A 23,896-nucleotide genomic window follows, 5' to 3' on the forward strand; every position below is an offset into this window, starting at 1 on the left:
GTTTGCCCTCAAAAAGCATAAACGTGGGAAAGACACACAATAGCCACTGCATCCTTCAAAAGGTTGGGGTGGGAAAATTGGGAATGAGGAAACATAACGGGAAGTGTAGTAGGACAATTCAATGCTAAACCATTAGATAGATAAAAATAACTGAGGAAATTTCTCTTCCTGCATTTGTTCTAAACTTTAGTTGTAACACAAGTAGATGCCATCGTGATAAAGACACTCTTGGTATTTAGGAGCCACCAGTACCATCTAGCTCAAGATTTTTTTTCAAAATTTGTAATGTGTGAGATGCAGCCATCACATTTATTCAATTCGATCCTTATTTAGACCATTGTACAGTCAGGCTTATACCAGCTTTATCAATGGGTTCCAACTAACCAAGCAGAAAGCGAAACGGATTGTTTTTTCACCAGTTGATTACACAAGCATGAGGTTGCACAACGCCCAATATGTAGAATTGATAGCAGAATTGGGACTACAATCTCCATAAAAATCAAACTCGGTTCTAAAATCATTTAGCTATAAATGGTTTCTTAGGAATGCCAGTCGATGTACTTTACCAACATTAGAGGGCCCACATCTGTTTGTTTTTGAAAAAGGTTTGTTTAAAGGAAAAGGAAATCCTTTGAAAGGCCGTATTTTAAAAAGACATCATCTGAGAGCAACCTTTCCCCAATTCGCTGTGGTCGCCATGAATCTGCTCTCAAATGGCTAGTGAGTGACAGGCGTGTTCCCTGGGATGATCTTCTCTCCTGCCCCATGGGAAAGAGCCTGCATGTTTGGGAAATGAACATGATTGTTCTTTGACACCTCTCACTGCTGTTGAGTGTGCCTGGAGGATCATAAACTCGGTAAAGGAGGCCCTTTGGCACTCCCAAAACCAGGTGTTCTTCTGGCAGAATGAGGGAACAGTGAGGGCCTGCCTCAGGCTGGTGCACACTAGGATCAGGGACTATATACTGAGGGACAAGCTGAAGTTCGCCTCAACTGTGGTAAAGTCCAAATGGGGCCTGACCCCGGCAAGAACTGCTCTAGAACAAACTGCTCAGGCGCACCCACCGGTTAGCTCACGAGCTCACCCAAAATTGAATGAACAGAAGGACACTCGAGGTGTAACCTTATCAGGGTGTGCGCGAGTGTGCACATGGATGTGGTGCACACAGGGGCGACTCTTGACTGTTTTAAAGGGAGTGTCCCAAAAAACGTGTGCACAACCTACGTGCAGTGAAGGAATGTACTGTAAACAACGGAATGCTTTTTGTATTGGGAGAAATTGTGGTGTCATGCATTGTGTTTGTTTTAAATTTCTGTTGTACCAAATATATTTATAAATATATATTTTCAAAAAAATCTCTCACTGCTGCTGATACCTGCTGTTTGATAAGAGAAATAAAGGCATACAACCACAATTTACATTTATATAGTGCCTTTCAGGTTCAGAGGAGGTCTCAAAATGCTTCACCCAGTGGACTGGGAGCACAAGCTGGGGGGTGACAACTGAGGAAGGTGGTCAGGAAAAAGGTGTTAAAAGTATGGTTGTAAAGATAAGACGGTGGGGAGGGGGGAACCCTCAAGGATGGAGTTCCAAGGAGAAGGGATAGAATGCGCACCAGGACGCTACCCCACATGAAGGAGACTATATAAATGCAAGTTGTTGTTGGGACGTTCTCCCGATTTGAAAGGCGCTTTACAAATGTAATTTTGTTGTTGTTGTTGAATGGCTGAAAAAATTACCCACCTATAGAGCACCAGATTGGGCAGGGTATATGAAGCAGACTGGTCCTAATGATGTGAAAGGCACTATACAAACGTAATTTGTTGTTGTTCGTGTTAGCTGAGCGGAAAGAGTGCCAGGAGGGGGAAGGGGGGTTGCAAAGGTAGGGTGGGGCAAGTCTATGGAGGAATGTCAACATGAGAATGAGGATCTTGAATTCAATCAATTGGGGGATGGGGAGCCATTGGAGCCGGGCCAGACTAGATACAAGGATCCACATAGGATAAATAAACATATGTTTGTTGAGGGTAGCAAAGACAGAGAGGAGAGAAAATTCATTTGGGAATTGTATTGAAAGTTTCCTTCCCCTTAAATCTAAAAAAAATTTGAAGAGTCAGAGGAATGCAAGGAAAATTAAGCACACAAAATGTCCCAAAGCAGATGGTTAACAACACTAACATTTAGCTGTTCTGCACAGCAGAACTTCTCTTTCAGAGCCAAAGCATTTCACTTCAAAGCTCTGATTTTCATTTCTGTACCAAGCATGAATTAACCAAGAGTCATGTTCAAGAATGTGGGAACCCACAGAGAAAACATTTCGTACACTGTAAATCCCACAGAGTTTCCATTACAGCGATAGTGGTAGGAAATGCTACGTTGCAGTTACTGGTCATTGGAATTATAACCATTGTTATTCGAGTGGTGAGTAAACTGCCCCTTTAAAAATGTTTGTTTCCACAAACTAAGTGTCTGACTACTACAGTGAATTCCATTTTTAAAGCCACAAATTTGGTGGCAGTTTTTTTAGAACATTGTAACAACTATAAGCATATTGCCTCTTACATCTAGTTATAAACTTATATCTATTGGCTCCTGTATCCATGGAGCAGGCCAGAGCACGCTGAGCAAGAAATCAATTTAAAGATTTAAGATGCATGCTGTTATTTACCTATAGGCATACAAAGAACAGTCCAACTAGTCTATACTCCGCAGTCCCTAGGCTCTTCCTATATCCCTCTATTATCTTCTCGTATTTATTAGCATTCTTGTGCCAACACTCCAACAGAGCTTTATCCAGGCAGAAGGGAACAGAGGGTATGATAAGGAGCAAGGAGTGGGTGGAGACTGATACAGAGTATAAACACCGGCATGTACTGGTTGGGTCGAATGGCGTATTTCTATGCCGTACGTACAATCTATATAATTCTATTTCCCCCGGTTCATTGTTGCATTTCACTTCAACACATTAAAAGCTATTTTTGCTCAACAGCAAAAATCCCATTTGCAATTTGCCATAAAATTAAGCAGGCAGATTTGGTCATGCCATTAGTATTTGAACATTCCCAGCCTTTTGGCAACTGTTAATCGCAAAGTCTTAAATAGAATACACTTCAATATCAGGGCTCTGGGAGAATGGAATAATTCAATTTTGGCAGATTTTCCAACCATCTGAACAAATCTCAGCTTGAGGTCAAAACCACAGTTTGCTTTATAGATTCTGACAAAAGGCATTTTCAAGCCCCACGCAGTCTATCTGTAGGACATACCAAACCGAGTGCACACTTCTCCAGTTTCCCAGAAATGAAGCAGAGACAACTTATGACTATAGTAGTTATAATTGTACTAGTTTTGGGAACAGATCAGTGATTCAGTCTCTCACTGAGGAGGAGGGAAGGGGGAGGTGGAATGTATATCAGAGGGAGCCTGAGAGAATTGAAGGAGATACACTAAAATGGGGAATAAACTACTTTTCCAAAACAAGAGGCTTATCCCTTAATATTAAATCAAACTCTGGAGAAGTTGAAGGAAAGGGTAAGGCTCTCTCTTCTCAAGAAGAAAAAAAATACAGGGAAGGTTTTAGGTGGCTATTCATCTGGATAGGAAAGCCAGGTTGTAATAATAAGGATTAGGATGTGCAAAGCCTTCTGTTGCTTTAGATAGTATTAATATATTGTATTTATAATCATCCCGGGCACTTTATTTGTCCAAACGCACAACATGAAAAGGTCAACGAATTGATTCAAATAAATTGGGGGTATTGCCAAAGGGCCAGGGAGTTATTTTAATCTTTAAGGACTTAATCGAGCTGTCCAAATGAATAGGAGCACATTAAAAACAAAGACTGTCCCAAAAAAAAGAAACATTATTGACCACCAGCATTTTATTAGTTTAGGGTACATAATGGATAGGCGCACCATTTGTAACCTTGTAGTTAGGGTGCATTCATTTTCTTGTATTGTTTAAAAATACTGTGATTAGGAAACACTTTCAAACACCATACATTCATGTGATTCTAAAACTGTGAAACAGCAACCCCACTCAATGCGATGTCTCAGGCAGTAAAGCAATAAACTTAAATTGTGTTTAATAAATGACAGTTCTGTGGATACTTCATGGAGGTCTGGGCAACGGGGGCTTTATATTCACAAGAGTTGAAAGGCATCACTCTGACCTCCAGACAAGTCTTCATTGTATTTGTATCAAAGTATTTGTCGTGTTTGTATCCCATATCATCCTCACATCATGAACTGCAGTAAACACAAACAAAGATGGGGGAGAAACTTCACTTGGGTCTAGATTAATTCTACTTTCGTTGCATTTTTAGAGTGTGCAGAATGTGGCATATTTTTAAATACAGCTTGAACTTCGAAGCCGGTATTCTGTAAGTTCTTTTAAGAACCACAGAAAACCAGTTTCATATGACTGAATTCCAAACTTGTCAAATTCTGGGTGCTCTCAAATGTTACAAAAATCAAATAACCTACAATGGCTCCCCAAATGTGATTTGCTTTCACTCCTGCGCCCACACCACCCCACCCCCACCCAACCCCCACCACCAAGTACACAATGAAAAACAACGGATATCGGGGGGGCCAAAGTCAAGATCCCCGAGCTCTCTGTACCCAGAGGATTAACTATCCTCCCACAAACAGTTACAGTTATGATAAGCTCAGATCACAGGATTAGGCAGAAAGATTTTATAATTTAAAATGAAATTTAAACCACTAGTTGGAAAAAAAATCACTGTATTCAAAGCAAAGGATAAGAGAAAAGTATTAGTGGTTGTTTCAGACAATAATACAGTTCATAACCTTATCCACCCAAAACAGAGCTAACGCTATTTTACCAACAAACACACATATTTCGTCCACTTAGTACCTAAACGACAATGGTTCTCGCAGTCACCAAACATTGAACCTGAAAAGTTTAGCCGCACACAATGAGTGGTGCCAAGTTGCTATCTTCAGGGTTAGTCATTTATCACTGGATGATATCCTCTGATCTTTGCTAGTTCTACTTCACCATAGCATAGCTTGTTAAACATTTCCCAAAGCGCATCAAAAGCATTTCTGATTGTAGCACCAGAGATGCGCTTGCTTTACTATTTTCCCACACAGGCTTGTTCTGACAGGCTGAGTGATTGCAGCAGAATCATTTCCTATTCTCAGTCCAGCATGTTAGTCATTAAATCCACTGGGATGGGAACATAAAACAGGGTTACATTTTGTAAGAAAAATGTTTTTGCAATTTGAATAAATTTGAACAAAAGCAAATAATGTTTTTACATTTCCCTGTAGCTTTCAGCCCTTTTTCGAGTATTTGAAATTCTTTGTATTTCCTTGGCTTATGCAACTCTGCAGAAGTGCTTGAGAGCAATTTACTAATAAAGTTGATATTCAAGTTAATATACAAATAAAGCTCTATTCAAGTTAAGAACACAGGTTCATGTGATCTTGCTGATTTTCCCCACATAACAGCTACACATTTTTTTACCATGACAAATCACTGCTCCTAAATACTGCTAAAATTCTCAGTTGCCTCGAGGGAATCATCTGAGAAAGACACCAGCATTCAAAACAACAATAACTTGCATTTATATAGTTCCCCTCATGCAGGGTAGCATCTCAGAGCGCTTGACAGTGGCAGAGCATGACACCGAGCCAGAGGAAGCTGATTGTAAGCCTGGTTGTAGGTATTTAGGCACGACCTCAGGATGGGGACGGAGTGGGCAAGACGGAGGGATTTGAGGGAGTGTTCCAGTGTTTCGGGGCCCAGCCCCATTCTCCCAACCATTCCCTCCTGCTGCATTCCCCCCATCCCTGCTGTTCCACCATTAGTAATAATAATCCTTGCATTTGATATAGCGCCTTATCACACCACTGAGACGCCTCAAAGCGCTTCACAGAATATATTGTAAAGTGGATTGACTGTATATTGTGGGCGAAATCCGGGAGCTAATTGTGCACAGTGTTGTCCCACAAATAGTCGTGGATTGAGTGACTAAATTTTTTGGGGGAAGGATTATAAAATGCACGGCATTTAAAAACTACATTTAGTAACAAGTAATGAGCTTTCATCCGTTATTCTCGTCCTCTCTGGAACTCTGTCCAAAATTGCTCTGCCTCACACCCTCTCAGTTTCCCCCTGTCCTCTTTTCCCACCTTGCTTAGGTAAATCATTCCATCTGTCTGAAGAGCTTTAAGACATTTCTCTACCTGAAAAGTGTCACGTATATGCAAGTACCCATAACCTGCATGTTGCAGAAACAGCACTTACACAATACAGAAAAATACTTTGATTTAGTCACCCTTTTTAAAGAATACTTTGTAGTTGCACCACATTTTGAAGGTTAAATTCAACTAAATCCAAATTCTGAGACATCATGCCTCTCAAAAGAATTTGCTTTTATTAAAATCGATGCTGGAGCAAGCAAGCCCATGGCAGAGACTGTTTACTCTGTTTACCAACAAACTGGAGAACAAATGCCTGCCACATCTTCTCCCTTCTCCCGTGAAAGTCATTAGTGTAAACAGGGCATTACCAATCAATCCAGCTGCACAGATTCTCAGGCGGGTTCAGATTAGCAGATCCCACTAAACTTCTGGAGCCAATCTAATGGAGCCACCATTATATTGACTCCAGAAAAACATTCCACAGCAGCAAATCTAATTACACGTGCAAGAATGAGAGAATGATAAAAAGCTGAAAGTGAGTCCACCTTTATCCATCATCAAAGTTCTATTTTACAGCTGATCTAATCGGTTATATGAAACATAACAGTTCCTCTTGGTTCAGTTCTGTAAAAGCACAGTAGCATACTCTATGTCTGCTTGGACTTTTAGAACATCAAGGTGGCTCACACATCAAATAATTTTATATAGATCCTACCACCACACTGATAGACATGATAAGGAAACTTTGAGCATGGGGTGACAACTGCTGGAAGGCACTATTTGGATGGTTTAGTGAAACATGATCATATATTTAGGACTTGGAATCCAAATTGATTAGCATGCAGGGAGGTAAGTCTCTGCTGTTCAAGTGCCACACTACCAAGCTGTGGAACCATTGCTCAATGGCAACGGATGTGTGTTTGAGCTATGGGCAGAAAGAGACAATACAAAATTACATTTGTAAAGCCACCTTTCATATCTGGAGGACGTCCCAAGGTGCTGAACAGTCAGGGTCATTAGGACCCAAGCCGGGGAGGGGGGGGGGCGATTGGGATCAGGTAGGGTGGAGGACAGTGAGTGTAGGAGGGTGGCCAAAGGTACGCCCGAAGAGGAGGGTCTTGAGGCGTGCCTTGATGGAGGCAAGGGAGGGTGCGAGGCAAAGGCAATGTGGGATGGAATTCCAGAGGGAGGGGGCAGAGAGGCTGAAGGCCCGAATACCGATGGTGGGGCGGGGGATATAGAACAAGCCGGCAGTGGACAGGTTGATAAGGGGTTAGCAGGGTCGGAGAAGTAAGAGGGGGCAAGGCCATGGAGGACCTTGAAGGTGAGGATGAGGATTTTGAACTCAATCCTTTGACGGATGGGGAGCTAGTGAAGCCTGGTGAGAGTGGGGATGATGGGGTTACGGAGCCTGATGCGACAGAGGGCACTAGCTAGAGTTCTGGATTATCTGCAGCTCGTGGAGAGAAGAGTTGGGAAGGCCGACAAGCAGGAAATTGACATAGTCAAGCTTGGATGAAATGAAGGCATATAACTTGGGTTTTGGTGGCCTGAGGGGTGAGGCAGTGGCGGAGTCGGGCAATGTTGTGGAGGTGGGGGAAGGCAGAGCGGGTCATGGCATAGACATGGGGGAAAAAGGATAGTTGAAGGTCAAACAAGACGCCAAGGTTTTGGACTGGCTTAGTGGAGTGTGTATCCATGGATGGTGATGCTATCCTGGCAATCGCATGCTGACGGGAGCCAATCGGGAGAGCCTCAGTATCTCAGTATTCAACCATAGAGTTGGCTCTCCAAGGTTGTCCACACTCCAAGATGGTGGCAACGCTCTCACACATTTCATGCTAAGATGTGCTGCTCAAAGAAAATTTGCAAGGAGTTTGTGATACCCACTATGTCAAATGATCAACTAGTGACAATCCTCCTGGGAAGGGGGAGATACGCAGGATATCCTTGGAGCTGAATTGGCTCCAACAGTCACTGGGGGCAGTGATTCTTCCCATTCAGCTCATGAAAAGCGCTATATCAAAATGCAAGGATTATGTTAACTCTGCATGCCAGCTTAGCAGGCAGAGTGGTCCTAGACAAGCAGTGGGAAGCTTTCTAGTCAATGCTCTCAGTGGCAAGCTATGCAGTTTAAGCCGGTTAGACTTCAGCAGTACTCCAACACACACTTTGAAGTCCCCTTTGACTTTCATCAACCTGCACTTAATACTTTCCCGAACTAGGTGATCACAGAGTATCCTCGAGGGAGAGAGTCCACATTCCATTCCAGACACAGAGAAATTTATACACATAAAAAGCATGGTGATAGGTTTCTGCATGTGTCAGACACCCGGCTGGCCAAAAAACATCATCGGCTATGGGACATCCTGCACAAATAAGGAATCTTGGCGATGTCTACACTAAACAGTGAGAGCAGAGGCTGAATGTCACACTCAGGCTGCTTTCTGACCTCCACTAGCCTTATTTAGCTGATCAGCTGGTTGTCTTTAGACAAGATGCTCCTTTTTTGGACTTCAAACGGTGGCTGAGTGAAGGCAGCAAAATCAAAACCAGAACTAAGTACTGTCGTGCTCAACTGGCTCATGTATAAAAGAGTGCAGAGAATTTTCACAGGAATAGGTTAGAACATAAGAATTGCTAGACGAAAGAAGACCTCTATCCTGGCAGTCGCATGCACATGTCATCTCCCAAACTATATACTGTATCCCACGATATTATTTCCTAAAATAAATCTATCTAATATAATTTGCTTTTGAAAGGTGAATGGGCAGGGTACATTAGACAGGCACACTTTTCAAGAGCAAGATACCCACTTGCTCGTGAAATGCTTCAAACAAAAGAAACTGTCAGCCCCTAGGTCAGCAAAAGTAAGACTGCCCTCTCGCAGAGGATTACTGTACTATACAAAATCTGTGTCTGATCATGTGAGGGAACTCACACGACCGCTGGCTTTACGTGCTGCCACTAAGACAGCAAAGAATATACAATCCAACTGCATTTCAAACTGTCGTGCAAGCGTTTTAATGCTTTGCTCAGCTCGATGATCAACATTCACCTCAAGTGCAATAGTCAGTGCAACATCCCATTGCCCCAGGACAACTTTACTGGGATCAAGAGAGTCACAGAAACTTCCCTCTCTCCAATTAAAACCTGAAAAACACAAATCCTCCAAAAAAAAATACTCATTCGTGAAATGTTTTTTAAAAAAAGAAGTTAATTTGGAGTTTATATTCGTCCTTGTTTTTAAACAACGCATTGATCAAATACATGGAAATAACATTAAGCAGAGATTTATTATTCCCAGGAGTAGTGAGGGGGTGGGGGGGGGGAGAGAGAGAAAACAAGTTAAGCACAGCACTTGTGTTCGAAAGTGGGAGGGTTTTTAGAAGTGCAAACGCAAGTTTATATATGTTATATATTATAAATAAACCTCACAGAGTACAGACAGCGACAGAGGCTGCTTTTAGATGCTAACTTGATCAACAAGAATCACCTTTTCTCTCCTCACAGGCATGTTGTGCTGCTGTGGTGTGTAGTGTGTCTGCGGCTCCTTCCTCACAGCAGGTTCACGGGGGCTGGGCTCACAGAGGCTGAACAGACCCCAGGCAGAGTCTCCCCCCCTCACCCACCCTCACTCTCACTCTCACCCTCTCCCCTCTCTCTATTTACTTATCTTCGAAACCAACCCCGTTCTTGTTGAAGCGCCTCAAAAAAAATTTTTAACAAAAAAAAGCCAAGAACAAATTCCTGCTTTTTATTCGCGACAACAATATCAACAATGAATTTCTCCTCTATGCCCCACACACACACACACTTCTCTATCCTCCCCCCTCCTCTCTATCCTCCCCCCTCCTTCTATCCTCCCTCACACCTCTCTATCCTCCCCCCTCCTCTCTCTCCCCTCCTCTCTCTCCCCTCTCTCCCCCCTCCTCTCCCCCCCTCCTCTCCCCCTCCTCCTCTCTCCCCCCCTCCTCTCTCTCCCCCTCCTCTCTCCCCCCCCTCCTCTCTCCCCCCTCCTCTCTCTCTCCCCTCTCTCTCCCCCTCCTCTCTCTCCCCCCTCCTCTCTCTCTCCCCTCCTCTCTCTCCCCCCTCCTCCCCTCTCTCCCTCCCTCCCTCTCTCTCCCCTCCTCTCTCCCCCCCTCTCCCCTCTCTCCCTCTCCTCTCTCCCCCCCTCTCTCCCCTCTCTCCCCCCTCCTCTCTCCCCCCCCTCCTCTCCTCCCCCCTCCTCTCTCCCCCTCTCTCCCCTCTCTCTCCCCCTCCTCTCTCTCCCCCTCCTCTCTCTCCCCCTCCTCTCTCTCCCCCTCCTCTCTCTCCCCCTCCTCTCCTCCCTCCTCTCTCCCTCCTCTCTCCCCCCTCCTCTCTCCCCTCTCTCTCCCCTCTCCCCTCCTCTCCCCTCCTCTCTCTCCCCTCCTCTCTCCCCTCCTCTCTCTCCCCTCCTCTCTCTCTCTCTCTCCCCTCCTCTCTCTCCCCTCTCTTTCCCCCTCCTCTCTCCCCCTCTCTCCCCTCCTCTCTCCCCCCCTCTCTCCCCTCTCTCCCCCCTCCTCTCTCTCCCCCTCCGTCTCTCCCCTCTCTCCCCCTCCTCTCTCCCCCCCTCTCTCCCCTCTCTCTCCCCCCTCCTCTCTCTCCCCCCTCCTCTCTCTCCCCTGATCTGCAGCCACTCAGCCCAGAGCTGAGCTACAATGAGAACACAGCCCCGGAGCCCCAACCACTGTGGCCCCGGGGGGGGTGGGGGGGGAGGCCCCGCCTCGCTGCTCCCTCAGCCCTATCACGGCCCCCCCCCCCCCTCCCCCCCCCGACCCATTGCAGCACAACTTCACCGCAACAACCAACACAAATGCAGCTGTGCCCTGACACCGGGCTCCGGGGGGGGGGGGGAGGCTCGTCACCCTCCCCTCAGGCGGCAGTGGCACTGCCCGCTGTGGAGTGGTGCCCCCCCCCCCGGGGGCTGGTGTTGAGGAGCTCAGAGCAGCGGCAGCAGCTCACAGGGCGAGGGGGGCACAGGCACCCACTTGGCAAAGCCTCAAAGGGATGCTGTCAGGGCTTTGAAGGGGGCAATGGCCGACCTTTACTATTATGATTAATAACAATTATTACCAATAATAATCCTTGCATTTGGTATTACGTCTCATTACCCCAAAGTGCTTCACGGGATTTGTTGTGAAATGGAGTGACTGTGTCACGCAGGCAAACGCGGCGGCACGATTGCGCACAGCAACGTCACACAAACAGCCATGAAACGCGTGACCGTTTTTTAAATCTTAAGGTGACTGTTGGCCAGGACACCGGGAGGAACTCCCGTCTCGTTTCCAGTCGTGCCGTAGGACCTTTAACATCCACCGGAACGAGCAGAACAGGCAGACATTTATTTTAAAACGAACTCCCAAACTATAAATGTAAAATCATTGTTGCTACTGATGTTAGCAAACCCAGGTACTAACAAATAATAAATTAGCCTCGAGTTTGAGACAGTGCCTTTCACTTTAGGTGAATGTCTGAAAGGTGCACGGCAGGATTCACTGAAATGAATAGTGACTGTGTATTTTGTAGGTGAAGGTGGCAGCCAGTTAGCAAAAATATGGTGCAAATTAAATCAAGTGTTTGGCAAGATTGTTTGCCAAAGTGATCTTTAACAAGTTAAATCAGTGCTAGCTAGTCAGTAAGTAATATCCATCTTGAGGAATGACACTTTTAAAATGTAAGTAAATTTTACATCAAGTACATTTTTCTACTTATTATTTAAAAGGAAAGGCCTTTAAGTAAATATGTTATGATCATGCCCAGACACAATGGGCTGAATAGCCTATGCTTTTTTTAAAAATGACCATTACAATGATTGTAATTCAATCATATCATTCAAGTCTGAAGGTCCCTGTTCAATTTGAAAAATGTTACACTTTGCAAACTAAGTGTAGCATATTATATATGTATGTATATACATACTAACAAAAAATTGGAAAGCTGCTTAATGGGTCAGAGAATTGGAAGGAACTATATAGGGTAGAATATCTTTTTAGAAAAGTTTAAATATAATAAGCCTTACATTTGGTAAAACAATGTTCACATCAGGAGGAAAACCCAAACCTTCACAGGATCTATTCGGAAGTGGAGTGTCTGTGTGTTTTGTGGACGAATGCGGCTGGACTATTCCAATGCTCTCCTCGCTGGTCTCCCCAGCTCCACCATACACAAAATACAATTAATTAAAAACTTCGCTACCTGGATACTTACCCGCATGAAACTCCGTATCCCCAACACACCAGTCCTTGCCAGACTCCACTGGCTCACAATTACCGAATGGATCTATTTCAAGAATCTCTCACTCGTTTTCAAAACCCTTCATGCCCTCGCACCTCCCTACCTGCTTACTCCCAACTCCACTGCCCACTGCCTCCGCTCGACTGACTCTGGCCTCCTCTTTGTCCCTTGTGCCCTCCTCTCCACCATCAGTGGCCATGCCTTCAGCCACTATGATTGAAACTCTGGAACTCTCTCCCTTGATTCCTCCGCCTTGTCCCCTCCCTTCCCACCCTCTTCCCTCTGCCACTGCGAAGAGCTCCGGGACGCTACCCCGCATGAAGGGGACTATATAAATCCAAGTTAATGTTGATATTATTCCCTCTCTTAATTTGTAAAAGTCTTTTAAAATCCAGTAATGCCCTATGGTCATTATTCAAAGTCATTGCCAAACTCTGCATAACCTCTGCAGCACTAATCAATACATTTTACTGCAATTCAAGCTGTGCATTGTTTCTGAGCCTCAAGGTCAGTTATAGTTATTTAATCAGTAGCAACTGGAACTCAGGTAATGTGGTTTCAACTATGTAGATATCAGTGAATATGAAAGTAGGAGCTGAGGTATCATTTTATAACATAAAAATATAACAATAACCTGAGAGAGCAAAACTTGGTATATTATTGTTCAAATACCTTTTTTTCAAAAATATGCTGGAGGTCGGTACATATGGTTACTCACACCGAATTTGGAATTATGAGGGGATAGGTGCAGAATTGTCTAATGGGGTTGACTGAGGCTGCCTGGCAGTAACTCTTGCTACTAATCCAGTATTCAGGGCAAGGCATCTAATAATGTTTGGTACTGTTAAAATACTCATGTTTTTTAGCCCTCAAATGTTGAATAATGCAGGAGGGCAGGGCAGCAAGAGACATCTGACTTTGGAGCGAAGTACAGGATGGAGGCAATATTGAGCCAACATCATGAGATCCCAACCACTCATTGTTAATTTACACAGCTGCGATTCAGCTGTTTCAAACAGGAGAGTAGGATTTACTTTTTTTTAACTGGCTGGTATGGTGAATTGGGCTGGTTTTCTTAACCCTTATATTATTTATTTAATGAGATAATTCTGCTACTCTGTCCTTAATTAATATAAACTACCCACACAAGTGGCAAGTCAGCACTGTTTGTGCAGATGCCCAGTGCAAATTTTGCCAAGATTTGCCAAGAGGAAGTCAGAAAATGTCACTGTAAAATTAGGTATCATTCACACAAACACATAAACAAACTCTTCTTTAAAAAAGGGAAGTACTGCACTGAAAAAAACAGAAAATAGAAATGCACAGTAGGTAGATGAGATTGAACATGAGGAGAACTACAAGCAGCCAGCTTTTGTCTTAGTTTTCATTTAACTGAAGTGGTACTGATTTAGCGTCACATCATAATTGATAATCTATATTGTTTCTACTGAACATCGCACACGTGGACTTGGTCTCACGGCGCAGTGCATGATACATGAACGGTGAAGGTGTTGAGTTCAGATTACTATTCCATTGAAAGTGTGAGCAAAAACAAGTGAAACCCACAAAACCCATGACTGGGCTGCATACTAATCGCTCAACTGAACAAGATCATCTGGCTGAAATTCCAATCAGCATCAAGAGTAGCCTTTGTTGATATCAGCCACAATTTCCTCCTTTATATACAACAAGTTACATTTGTATAGCGCCTTTCACATCTGGAGGATGTCCCAAGACCCTGAACAGTCAGGGATTTGGATCCGAGCTGGGGGTTGGGATCAGGAAGGGAGGAGGGCAAGGAGAGTAGTGGTGACCGAAGATGGGGCCAAGGAGGAGGGTTTTGAGATGGGCCTTGAAGGAGGCAAGAGGGGGAACGAGGCAAAGGGACTGTGGGAGGGGGTTCCAAAGGGTAGGGGCAGAGAGGCTCATCTCACATCATCAAAGAGGTAACTGCAGTTTCAGCCCCCGTCAGTCTCCCGATCAACCTTCAAGAGTGGAGAGATTGACAAAAAGTACCTGCTGAGCTTCAGCACCACATAGAATTGGCAGGAATCCGTCTTCTGTATGAAATCTGGTGTTTATAGTTCAATGACACTTGTCAGATAGCTGGGGCAGATCCTGAAAGGAATGGTAAGTTCTGAGAATTGGAGGAGGCAGATTTTGTAAATATTTTCTCTTTTCGATATGTATTTTTTCTCCCTCGCTTTGATTTTTGCCATATCATGAATGATTCACCTACCAGAACGCCACGCATAAAAAAACAGTCTCCTCTCAGCCTTTAGTTAATCCTGTTGTGTAACTGGAAACATTGGAGAATTCCAGTTAACTCATTCCTCCACCTCTCTCTCTCTTCTCCCCCTCCCCACGCATTAAAAAAAAACCTCAGTACATCTTACTTTCTTTTACTTTTGCCAATTATTCTTGTGTCATTTTCTCCCCTTCTCAGCTCTCTCCTCTACTGTACTGACAGCATTTGCCTTGTATTGGGATAATGGGTCCAGTCTCCCTGCGCTATCTTTATAACTGGCTTCACTGCACCTCTAAGTTTGATAATAATTATTAAACAGAATATCTTCTCCCCTGCTGGTCATCACTATCACTCACACATTCTGAAAAGGTTACGCATTTTAACGCTCTCCAGTGTTGCACAATTCCATGAATTAGAAAAACAGGTCACAAAGCTTCTGGACTTAGTAACACTGGAGCCACGCAGTTCTACTGAGATAAGAACCTCACTTGTGTTGACTCATGAGCATTACGCCAAATCTTACTATTTTATAGAATGGAAAAAGCTTTTTAAAGGGGGATTGGGGCTAAAAAAAAGCTATGTTTGGTAACAAATTTGATATGATCGCATTGAATCTGTTATGAAGCTTCACATGTTTCCATCCTGATCTTTTTGTGAAAAAGTGTTCGGTAACCGAATCTTGTTTGGGAAGTGACATTATTTTTGTCATTGTGACATGATGTTCAAGTGACACATTGATGAAGCAACTTACTTCACTACAAATAAGTAAAAGAATACAACAACAACAAGATTCCATTTATAGAGCACCTTTCACGTCGGGAGAACGTCCCAAGGCGCTGTACAGTTGGGTCGGGACCCGAGCAGGGGGGACATGGTGAGGGGAGGGAAGGGAGGGAGCGAGGAGGGGGTAGAGAGTCGAGAGGGGAGCTGAAGGCACGGTCAAAGAGAAAGATCTTGAGACCGGCCTTGAAGGAGGAAAGGGAGGAGGCGGCGAAGGCACTGGGGGATAGAGTTCCAGAGCCTTGGGGCTGAGAGGCTGAAGGCCCGGCCACCGATGGTATGGCGGTTGGGGCGGGGGATGTGGAGCAGACCGGAGCCAGAGAAACGGAGGGTATGGGCAGGTAGGTAGGGGGATAGTAGGTCGGAGAGGTAGGAGGGAGCAAGGCCGTGAATGGCCTTGTAGGTGAGGATGAGGATCTTGAAATCGATCCTCTGGGGATCGATAGCTTGTCACAAACACTGGTTGCTGCAGTGCCAACTTGAAACTTGAAAAAAAACTTGAAACAGTCCGTCCGCCTCGCCCCCTCCCTTACCTCCTTCAAGACCCATCTCCAGACCCTCCTCTTCGACCGTGCTTTTGATCACCCTGCCTCCCCCCCATGCCCTCCACCCTCCCCAATCCCGACCCCCAGCTCAGGTCCGAAATTCTGACTGTCCAGCGCCTTGGGACGTCCTCCCGACGTGAAAGACGCTATACAAATGTAATTTTGTGGTTGCTGTTGTTACTGAAACCACTCATGATTGCCAGCCCAGCATCACAGTAGTTACCACACCTGGGTCACTGCCCTGCAAAATGGGTTAAGGCTTAATGCTCTTGATCCTGGAAGTGCTGCGATATTATGATCTACTGGTATATTGCTAGATTTGTCCTTGAAATAGTCTGCTTTTCTTCTTATCACAATAATATGATGGATAAAATGAATAAAGCAGATTACAGTACCAGGGGAAATAGTTGAATTAATTATATTCTGATTTACAATAGCTTGTTATGATGGGGAATGTTTTATGATAGCTTTAGACAACAATACTGTCTTATTAAAAAGGTTTTGTGCATTGTTGTGAGAAACAGATTGAAGGAACCCATATGAGGTTATTTTGGATTAATATTTCATGGTTTGGATGTCTTGGTGTTTATGTCACTTCTAAATTGTAAGAAGAATGCATAAATTTTACTTGGCAGGTTAGTGAGGATGCATCCAAATCCCTGGCAAGCTAATAACCAAGTACATGTGAGTTGGTGTATTTCTGGGGATTGCTGTAATACCACAGATGCTATTTTAAGGATGAGTTGTTAAACTGAGGTCCCGATTGTCTATTGTGGTGGATGTTAATAATCCCATGAAATTATTCGAAAAGAGGTCATTTCTCCCAATATCCTTGCCAATGATCCTCCAGGTAAATTGTTTGTTCCTCACATGGCTGTCAGTGAGATATTGCAATGCAAAAAAAGGTTGCCACTTTGGCTTACAAATACAGTTACTACACTTGACAGTAGTTATCTGTGAAGTTGTTAGAGATTTTGAGTTGATAAAAATGCAAACCTTTTTTTCCCATTGCAATTGGTGTCATGTTTCACAAAATGACAGCGTAGCTGCTAACAGCAGGTTTTGGTGATGTTGCATGCATTCAAGAGGTTACTTGACTACTAAACACTTTAGTCTCTTAACTGGGACCATGTCCTCAGCTGTGGTGACCCCAGGCATTGGATCTCGAAGATTGCCAGAAATGTTCTGAATTTATGTGAAGATGGAACATGTTTCAAAGAATTGAGGAAGATGGTATCCGAGGTATCCAGTACAGTATTCTTTTCTGCCCCCACCAACCAGAATATCTTCTATATTACAGTGGTGCCCCATTATAATACAGTAGTTTAGACATCCATAAAATCCCAACCAACACTATGACAGAGCGCTATCACTGGTCAGCATTCACTGTGCATTTGCACAGAAAAATGAAACGACATACAGCACGAGAGAACATCAACAACAACTTGCATTTATGTAACACCCTACATGCGGTGTAGTGTTCCGGAGCACTTGATAAAAATGGTTGACTCTTGCCAGGTGCTGGGGGGGTGGGTGGGTAGGGATGGGGGGTCATGTCACCCCCAATATCACTTCCTATATACTACATATATACGACACATTACTTTCTGCATATATACTGCAGGAAGTAATGTGTCAATGATTCATTGATTTGGTAAGTAAATGTTGAGGTCCAACCCCAATCAAAAAATAAGCAAATATTGTAGATACATTCAAGAGACCGTCACATGATGGAGAGCAGAATAAAAGAGTATGGGAGGGAGTATGGAACAGGTGAAGACTCATGCAGAGTATAAACTTCAGCTTGGATTGGTTGGGCCGAGTGGCCTCTTTCTGTGCTGTACATTCTCTGTAAATCTTTGTAAATACTATATATTCTACTGAATCGCTTCATAACAGGGCTTCAGTAGAATTCGTTATTCATTTCTTTGTGGAACCTTCTTGGGAAAATCACAGCTGTGTTTGTCAACAATAAGTCACTACACTTGACTGTAATTGCAGTTGTAACACAATAAACTAAACTAAAGATCGCATGGTGCTGTTCAAAAAGAGAAGAGAATTTCTCCCGGTGTCCTGGCCAACAATCCCCCAGATAAAATTGGTCTTTAACTTCATGGCTGATTGTGAGACATTGCTGTGTGCAAATTGACTAACTTATAGGTACATCTTGCAACATCTTGCCGGGTTCACCTATAAATACACAGCCATTACACTTTGCAGTAAATCCTGTGAAGCCCTTTCAGATTTTGATGAAGTGTTAAGGGGCTATATCAAGTGCAAGGATTATCTCCCCCTCTGCTTGCACGCCTGGTGAAGCGTTTGAGATGATGGAGGTTGCACGTGTGTTAGGGCTCTTCTCTCCCCTCTGACTGTGTAGGATGGTCTTCTCAGTACATTAACAGTCCCCAAACTACACTAAAATTACTAAAAATAACCCCCCCAGAATCAAATGAATAAGTTCCAAAAAATCAGCAGCCCTAACTGTAAGTTCTTTCTTTAAAGAACTGGCAGTTGTTCAATATGACGCTGAAATAGTTGTAATCCTTCTCTGACATGAACTTAATCTATTTAGTCACTATAACATTTCTGTAAATACTGTACTTCAGTAAATTCTTCTGTGGTAATCGCAGTCTATATAAAGATAGTTGCAACAACAGAGTGCAGTGTAACATGCCTCGACTGATCCTAGACTGCAGCAGCGATAAATAAGGAAACACCCGAACTTTCTGGTTTGAGCAGAGATCACAATCCTTATGTGTTGCAAGAACTGCATATCTCCTCTCTTTTGGTATTTACTCGTTTCTCACTTAATGTTAGTTCTTAGTGTAATTTCCACCTCCTAGTGACACTGGTGCCTTTTCTACTCCCATGTCCATAATCAAACTCAATATGTGGTCCACATAAAACTTTTATACCAAATGTCAATAAAGGAACATGAAAAGGTTTACCTGCAGAAGTCAAGATGGCATGCTTGAATACCAAATCTCAAGAATTAAAGGCAAGTTGCACTGACTAGGTTATTAAGTCAATTCACTTTTACAGCATATTCTGTGAAGCGCTTTGAGACGTCTGAAGATGTGAAAAGCGCTATATCAAATGCCAGGGATTATTATTATTATTTAATCACTATTTTAGCTAGATTTGTACTGATGACTTGAAGTCAATTATTTTAAGCTCGATAGCTAACAAATTATTTATTTTTTATGTTATTGTAGCATCACAGCCCTAACACCGCAGTATTGCTAATGGTTTGAATCATCTTTGAAGTATAACATTTTTGTTGCTAATTCTCATCCTTCCCTTCCTCTCGTATAAACACTATTCTTACTCCTCCTCTCCTGTAGGTACCAACTCTTACTGGGGGTAATGGCAGACTTCATCTTAGTAACAATTCTTAATGTGTGAGCTTGACTGTGAATGCAGACAATACATTTGACTATGGAAGGCTTCCCAAATAAAATCCACAAATGAATAACTTCCAGTATCTGGATCATGATCAGGAGTGAACTCAATTCCAGCACTTTAACTAGCTAATAGCACAGATCTGTAAATGAGTGATATTCTGATCACTGTGTCTTAGTGCTGTACTTAGATGCAACTTAACCCACTAGGCCATCAGGGTAGAAGGTTTACTGTTTGCATGTTATAATGATAAGCTACAGTCCTTCCAACACCAATCAAAGCTGCAGAGCTAATGTTTCTAATCTGAGTTTGAATCAAATCTGGTTAAAATTGCAACACTGGGTTGTAAATTTGGGAATTCTGTAGATTTGCTGCTGTATGAATTTATTAAAGCAGCCAATTTGGTAGCATTGCAGCAGAATTTATAAAGGAATCTGGGATTTAATCTTTCCCACATCTTTGCATTCCAGTGACACCAACCCTTTAAAGACGTTCAGTCTTCCTGACAGTGAGCAACCACTAAAGCGACCTCTAGTGGCCACTGCTTAGACAATCTTGTGTGACAACAAATCAAGGGGGCTTAGTGAATCGCCACCTAATATGATGTGCGAGTTACCTACCCATGGAGTTGTTTTTGATCACATATGTTTATTGCATCTTCCTCTGCACAACCTAGTGGGAAAAGGCAATGCCATTGACACACTTTAATTGCTTTATCATTAAAGCAATTTCTTTCTGAAGCTGTTCTTTGTCAGACATTTGCTAAAAGTGTTGCTCTTTTCATTCCCCTGATCAGTTTCCTACCCTGAAGCTGTTTGAACTCTTTTATCTTAACCTCAAATGAGTGCCAATCACCGTGCATAAATGGTCATTAGTCATACTAAGGAAATTTGCAAGGCTAACGGGAAAGAACAGGGGAGTGGGAATAATTGGGAAACTCTTTCAAAGAGTCGGCACAGGCATGAGGGGCGGAATGGCCTCCTCTGCTGTAGACCATAAGACCATAAGACGTAGGAACAGGAGTAGGCCATTTGGCCTCTCAAGCCTGCCCCGCCATTTAATAAGATCATGGCTAATCTTCTAACCTAATTCCATTTACCTGCCCTATCCCCATATTCCTTAATCCCTCTATCTTTTAGAAGATTCTATGATTCTAGGAAGCTTACATCTTCATAATTCAGATAGTTAGTCAGGAAAATGCTTTTAATAAATATTAAATTCAATAATTTATGGGATCTCTGCAGCTTTTCAGAATTAAATAAATGTATATTTTTTGAGACGTCCGGAAGATTTGATAAGGCCCTATATCAAATGCAAGGATTATTATTATTGCACATCCTTCTCAACCAGGATCTGGGAATTATCCCTTACAAAAACTTAAAGAGGAGGAAAATCAAGGAATTATTGCCTCTAATTTGTTTATGAAGCCCAGTAGATTAGATTAACTGGCCTGAATATTTCCACAGGCTCAATTGCTCTTTGCCGACATGGAAAGTGGTCTCTGAGTTTATCAAGAGGACACGATCCAAACTCTGATTAAAATAGGTCAGTATGCCCTGAATAAGATCTGAAAGGCCCTTTTTTGATGCTGGAGATTAATCCCCACTAATCCCAGCAGATTCAAGATGATTGGTCTACCATGGCATTTAAGCAGAGTTTGAGCAATACCATTATTGAGAAGGCAAGGGAGGGGGAATAGTTCAAAATACATTTTTACCTTATTCCTTAAAAAGATACGTGGTCAGGGATATCATCATTTTGATAACTACAAAAGTACAAAAGCCTCTTGTTCTCAAACCTAAGATTTCTGCTGTAAGAAACTGCTGCACAAAACATGACAGCAAGCTGTCAGCTCATTGTAATTTTGTTCCAATAAAATAGTTCTTGCTTTCCAATTTTTCTTTTCAGCTGCTGAAGATATTGATTCACATATAGGTCCACAGGAGGTGACTGCCTCAGATATCTTGCCGAAAGGACAATTCTTCATTTATATGGAGGCATCACAGCTGAGCGTTATCCTATCCTCACCTGACAGACATACATCACACCTGATGTGTATAAAGTCACTGATAGAAATCCACAACAGGAACATTGTGTTACTTTTCTCTCACTATTCCAGGAGCATTCGGATCAATTTTAGTGACTCAATGGCTGATGCAAGTGTAATCAGCTAACTCAGATCAGGGATTAAATCAAGGGGAACCTTCTACAGTGGTACTGTTGCAAACTATAAATCAAACAGGTTGTGAAGAGTTTAAATAGTGCAACCTTCACAAACAAATGCACACACGCAAATATGATTTAACTCCTGAAAAACAGATTGTGACAATCAAAATCTGCTATTTTATTATAAACCTAACAATTGCTTCCCTCCAGGATAGAAGTGCCCCTTTAATACAAAATATATTCAGTTTAAAGAAGAAACATCTTTACTTCTCAAGCTTTTTGACAATTGAATTCCCTCCTCACTGGTCTCCCCAGCTACAATATCTAATTAATTCAAAACTCCACCACATGAATACTCACCTGAACAAAACTCCGTACCCCCAGTACACCAGTCCTTTCCAAACTCCACTGGCTGCCAATCACCAAATTGATTGATTTCAAGGACCTCTCACTTGTTTTCAAATCACTTAATACCCTCGCACCTCCCTACCTATCCAACCTGCTTACCACTCACTCCACCACTTGCTGGCTCCGGCCTCCTATTTGTCCCTCATGCTATCCGTTCCTCCATTGGTGGCCGTGCTTTCAGCTACTTCGCCCCAAAACTTTGGAACTCTCTCCCTCAATCCCGTCGGCCTTGCCGCCTCACCTCCCCACCTTCAAATCCCATCTAAACACCTCCCTTTTTGATCGTGCTTATGGTCACCTCCTCCCTCCTTCTCCCCTTGGCTCGTTGGCAGACTCCACCACTGTGAAGCGCCCTGGGACGCTACCCTGTGTGAAGGGCGCTATATAAATGCAAGTTATTGTTATTGAATTCTCTGACTAGTCCCCATTGGAGCGTACAACTCACTATATACTGTGTTCTAAGTCTTTTGAAATTATATTTCCTGTTATATCCGACAATGATTTTGAAAAGCTTTTGTTAAAGTTAAAGCTTTTAGTATCTGTTTCACATGGATATCATGATCATGTGAAACAGATTGCACTAAGCCTTGTCCAATATTGCAGATCCTCAACAGTTTAGTAATCCTCTACACTAACGAAGAACAAATCTTTCTCAGCCTCTTATTCTGACTACTGCTTTTAGTCTTTTTTCAACTCTCTCTCTGTGCTGTCAGAAGCCAAATAACAAAAAGTTGAACAGCCAATGGCCTTGGTGCTGTGCTATGCATGTTGGCAAATACCCCACATGTATACATCCAATCTTGTTCTAGGATTAACAACCCCAAATACATTTTCATTCAATAATCAGATCTCCATTAAGTATGCACAGAAAATCACACAGGCATAGGGGTACACATCATGCTTGTTCACACAAGCAAGACCAGAAATATCCTAAATTCTTCATAATGCTCAATGACTGTGTAATTTTGTAATTTGTAGTTTGTGTAATCCCCCGTGCTACAGTTCAGTCTGAAGGAAACAATGGACCAGGTTACGTGACTTCTTTATTTACTTAACCAACTACAACTAAATAAATGTAATGTAATGACATTAGGGCAATTTCTGATATTATGGAGTTACGTAGAATAAGATGGGATGGAAATAGGCCATTCATGTTATATACACAATAGATTTACATAGAATATATAGCACAGAAACAGACAATTCAGCCCTACCAGTCTGTGCTGGTGCTTAACGCTGCATACGAGTCTTCACCCACTGCTTATTCCCTCCCGTATCCTTCTATTCCCCTCTACTTCATTTGTATATCTCGCTTCCTCTTAAATCCATCTACACTATCAAATTCAACCACTGTTTCAGGCAGTGAGTTTCACATTCTCACTACCCTCTGTGTGAAATAGTTCCTCCCAAATTCTATTTTAGATTCCTGTTACTAACTTTGTGGAGTCCTGTAGCTCAGTGATTAGAGCCGCACTTTGCAAGTGAGAGACCTGGGCTCGATTCCCGGCAGGTGAAACCTTGGGCAAGTTTCCTTACTCCACACGCCTGATAATAATCCCTCAAACAAAGGGACACTGGTTATGGACTCACCAACAAGTGGGAACAGCCTATTGATGCTCACCTCATCAAACCCTTTTAATTTTGAACACCTCTATTAGGTCCCCTCTTAAATCAACATAACTTAAAATGTGATACAGAATAACCACTGATATGTACAGCAGAAGTTGCTGGGCCATCCCCTCTCTCGATCTATTGTGTAAATATGATCCTCTTGATTTTGAAGGACACTTGGCCTTTTTAATTAGCATGAATACACTTGCCTAACGTGTGGGACATTGGTTTAAAATAACTTACATTCAATATGTAAATTGCCTTTAGACATTAGGATTTTCTTTTTTGAAAGTGATTATTATTC

At 42.9% G+C, this 23,896-nt stretch overlaps 1 protein-coding gene across 3 annotated transcripts in view; it reads right to left on the reverse strand.

The window, feature by feature from the left end:
- Positions 1-23,896, reverse strand: part of tjp2a (tight junction protein 2a (zona occludens 2)) — an 87,630-nt gene that overhangs the window by 58,946 nt on the left and 4,788 nt on the right. The window contains exon 1 of one of the 3 annotated variants that reach the window (XM_042332703.1): positions 14,449-14,469. The exons of 1 other annotated variant lie outside the window; for it this stretch is intronic. Coding sequence is in view for 1 of the 2 variants with exons in the window: in XM_007892652.2 (XP_007890843.1) it covers positions 9,671-9,691 (21 nt within the window). In the remaining variant the exon portion in view is untranslated. Of the gene's footprint in view, positions 1-9,670; positions 9,993-14,448; positions 14,470-23,896 lie in introns of those variants that run through there. One more of the 3 variants, XM_007892652.2, reaches the window with a different exon arrangement.

The sequence above is a fragment of the Callorhinchus milii genome, unplaced genomic scaffold (assembly GCF_018977255.1).
Source record: "Callorhinchus milii isolate IMCB2004 unplaced genomic scaffold, IMCB_Cmil_1.0 Scaffold1, whole genome shotgun sequence".
Classification (NCBI taxonomy): Eukaryota; Metazoa; Chordata; class Chondrichthyes; order Chimaeriformes; family Callorhinchidae; genus Callorhinchus; species Callorhinchus milii.